This window comes from Myotis davidii, unplaced genomic scaffold, assembly GCF_000327345.1.
Source record: "Myotis davidii unplaced genomic scaffold, ASM32734v1 scaffold125, whole genome shotgun sequence".
Classification (NCBI taxonomy): domain Eukaryota; kingdom Metazoa; phylum Chordata; class Mammalia; order Chiroptera; family Vespertilionidae; genus Myotis; species Myotis davidii.
In genome coordinates this window covers 73318-77231 of record NW_006299390.1, presented here as the reverse complement: position 1 = coordinate 77231, position 3914 = coordinate 73318, and the positions used below count along the sequence as shown (strand labels likewise).

Here is a 3914-nt window from a genome sequence, read left to right as displayed (position 1 = left end):
AGTTTTATAGAGGTGTAGCTGCCTAGAAATGTATCCCTTTCTTTCATGGATACTTTTTTTTCAAGAGCTGACAATGATTAGTTTCAAAATGTCTCTTTACATTCCATGTTCTGCTTACTACCGTTTCATTACACAGTATGCATAATGATCTGTTGTTTCTGTCGACAATCCCGTACATCTCGGTCCATGTGTCTTGAAAGGGTCGGCTACTGCTACTTTCACTTCCTTTATCATTCAATCTTGCTTTTTTTATTTTTTTTATTCTCCTTCACAAGGTTGCAAAAATAAATAAATATAAATCTAGGCATTTTTTCTAAAAGGTTGATAGGTTTCTTACTTATTAACTTTTTCCAGTGTTGTTGCACTGACTCCTGGTGCAAAACAATTCAAAGATAGTATGTATAACCAACAAATATACGGTGCTGTAATCAATTATCCAACATGCAGAATGTCTCATCGAGCACTGTTGCACTGTACGTATATCTTTTTCTTCTAATCCTCCCACTCCTGTCTCTCCTAACGAACATGACGATCAAGTGCATCCATTTGCTGAATGCACCTGAACACACGGGAAGCTTACCCGGGGCACATGTTCACAATAATGAGGCCGTTTCCAGAATTGGGCATTTTGTCACTCGAATAAAAATCAAATCTCATGAGTAAAGATTAATCTCTTTATAGTGCAATTCTTAACCTTTTTATATTAATGTCAATATTGGAACAATGTATCTTAGATGTTTTCACTATGTATCTTTGCTATGCAACACTGATGTACATGTTTACATCCAGTTTTAGAATTGCATTATTGATCATGAGTAACGTGAGTAATAATATTACTCGAGTGATGCTCAACTCATTGAATTATGCAATTTTTTGTCTCTGTCGATGGGTGTCTCCCAAAATGAGTTTGTGTGTCACCTCTGACGCGCGTGTCATAGGTTCGCCATCACTGACCTAACATATAGGTTTGTTGTGAGGGCTAAATAATTGATACATTGAAAGTACTTGGAACAGTGCCTGGAATATATCTATAGATATAAACTACAGCATTTTTCTAGCAGTGTTTTTCTATGCCTGTTGGAAGAGGGATAAATGAAACAAAAAAAAGAAAGCATTAAAATCACACTAATAAGTACAAAGAACAAAGAAAAGCTCTCTAGATGAACCTGTGGCGTTCTGTCCGTAGCCATGTAGGCAATCTATACAGTTGTAAGTGGCCCAAGTCTTCTGAAAGCACTGTTATTTGCAGGGGTCCATCTTTGGTCATGATTCTGAGCAAGTGGAATGCTGTTGCAGACTGGAGACGATTGATGGGTCCCACAGACCCAAGTGAAGCAAAGTTCTTGTCCCCAAACTCTCTCCGAGCCCAATTTGGAATAAATCTTTTGAAAAATGCTGTCCATGGATCATCTAATGCCACTGAGGCAATGCAAGCAATTCAAAATATATTTGAAGAGGTTGATCCTGAGAATCCCCAGAATCCCAAGGAAAACTAAAGTACAGTACCTCTCTAATAACTGTTCTTTCCTTTTCTTGGGCTGTTACAGTGACTGGGTCTAGGACAAGGTTGTTCTGATCAGAACATTCCCTATGTTCCTGACTTAAACTATTTCCTGCCAGACATATTACATTGCTCCATAGCAACCTTGAAGCCTCAAAGCCAAACCATGTGCAGGCACCTGGGACATAGTGGAGTAAGCAAGATATCTTTTGGGTTGCAAGCCTTGGTACTGAACTATTTGTGCCATCTCTCAGGACAGTCTCATGAAGTCCCTCTCCTTGACTCCCCTCCATTTCTCCTCTTCGAATTGCCAAGGTCTCATAAAGCAGCCTCAACTCTATTCATTGAGTGTTTGGAAACTTGGAACCTACTATCTATCTGTGGGTGACATATGATAATATGATAGGATATTCAAAACCATAAAGCAAAAGGCAGTCATTTCTATTCCTTGGCAAAGAGCAACTTATTTGGGGAGCATGTGGATTGAAACTGCTTAGTTGTTGATGGAAAACTTGAAAACGTTTCTATCCTGGGCATTGTGGGAAGTGGAGTGTAAGATAGGTGACTTTTGCCATCAAACTTACTTGCCTTCTTTATTTTCAAAGACTCTTCACATGTGCAGTGTTGTCTTCAGCTGGATGAGCCAAATTGAGAATCCGTCCACATAATGAGAAAGCATTGTGAAATGGAGCAATCCCTCCATACCCATTCAGGTCCCCGAGGGAAAGAAGAGTACATCGTTCCCTTAATAGTGTCATTTAGTCGAGGCTTTCTCTAGATGTAAGAATATTGTATCAAAACATTAAATGCAAAAATAAAAGTAGATTCTGTCATCCTACTACTCCTCCCATAAGTCTTATTTAATTACTAGAGGCCCGATGCACGAAATTCATGCAAGGGGCTCAGCCCCCACCACAGCAGCGGCTGCCTCTGCCTTGGCCCCCAGTGTGACAGCTTTGTCTGGAAGGTCATCTGGAAGGACGTCCAGGAGGACGTCCGGAAGGATGTCCGGTCTAATTAGCATATTATGCTTTTATTTTTTATAGCTAGACCAAAGCATGATTGTACAACCTATAAACATTTATGTTGGGAAAATATGTATTGTATATCTGCTTGAACTGTGGGTTTTTGTTTAGTAAAACAGTGGTTGAATGAAAGTTGATACGTTCAGGGAGATGCAAATGTAATGGGGAGGCAAAACTCACAAAAACCATCTAATCATAACCACAATAAGTCAGTACATTATTAAGCATGCCAGTGATAAATAATTTGTGTTGATGAGGTTAGTGCAACTACATTCTGTTTATAGCATCTAATAGCAACCTGGTATAGATCTATTCTAACATTTGCACATTCCTCCCCCCCCTTTTTTTTAATGAGGTGAGCATTATGAATAGTATCAGGGACTTCAAATTAGTGTATAATACAGTGCTGAATTGGCTGACAGGTGTGTATTTTGATGGGTAGGAGCTTGAGAAGGTAAGAGATGAAATAGATCTTGAATAAAGGGTACGATTTTCAAAATCGAAAGTAATGAAGCAAGAAAATGAATTTAGTTTTAAAAGTTTCTAAGTAGGTATGTCTTGCTATTTATACACATATAAGGACATTTTGATGGCTGCTTTTACTATGCCTACTATACTAAATCATATCATTCTAAGGGATAGACTTGTGGGACTGTTTCAGACACGCAAGACTCTTTTATTCAGCTCATGCTATATGCTGGACACTGCCGCAGGGCTCAGTACACACAGTCCTTGTTCTAAAGGGGCTCAGGACTCTAAAAGCAGGAGATAAAAAAAAAATTGGAGTGCTTTGAGCAGATGCACATAGGAGATGGCGAGGGAGAATGAGATACAAACCACCCAGGCAGGAGGCATTGCAGTAGTCAATGTGGAAGATAACAGCAATCTGTAGACATTGTGAGTTAGCGATAAGTGGAATGATTAGAGAATCCTTAAAAGGCTGCATTGCATCCACAGGACTTATGATTGATCACCACTCTCTCAAATAAATGGGAAAAGACAATGCTTCCTGGCTTGAGTAACTGACGGGATGCTCCAACCACTCCAAGACAGGGGATCCAAAAGAGAAAAAGAAGGAAATGCCATGAGTTCTGTTTTGCTCATGTGGGGAAGTCGGCATCTGGATTGAGAATAAGTCAGGCCCTCAGTGTAGCAGAGCTAAGAAGGCTCCATTGAAATGACATCAGCAAAATGGTAGAGTAGGCGGCTATAAACTCCCATCCCTCCTTGGGGACATTGAAAACATAAGCAGAAACTGTCAGGACAAACTTTATCAGAGCTCTGGAAAATAATCAAAGGTTTACAGTAACCAAATAGTACTGAAGCAATAAAGGGGCAACTAAAAAACGGTATGAACACTTTGTGACATTTTTACTTGCCCCATCACT

At 39.6% G+C, this 3914-nt stretch overlaps 1 protein-coding gene across 1 annotated transcript in view; it reads left to right on the top strand.

Annotated features, from left to right (window-relative positions):
- Positions 1–2330, top strand: part of NME8 (NME/NM23 family member 8) — a 34241-nt gene extending 31911 nt beyond the window's left edge. The window contains exons 15-16 of the mRNA XM_015571265.1: positions 1250–1497; positions 2107–2330. Coding sequence (XP_015426751.1) covers positions 1250–1496 — 247 coding nt within the window. The 3' untranslated portion in view covers position 1497; positions 2107–2330. The remainder of the gene's footprint in view (positions 1–1249; positions 1498–2106) is intronic.
- The last annotated feature ends 1584 nt before the right edge of the window (positions 2331–3914 follow it).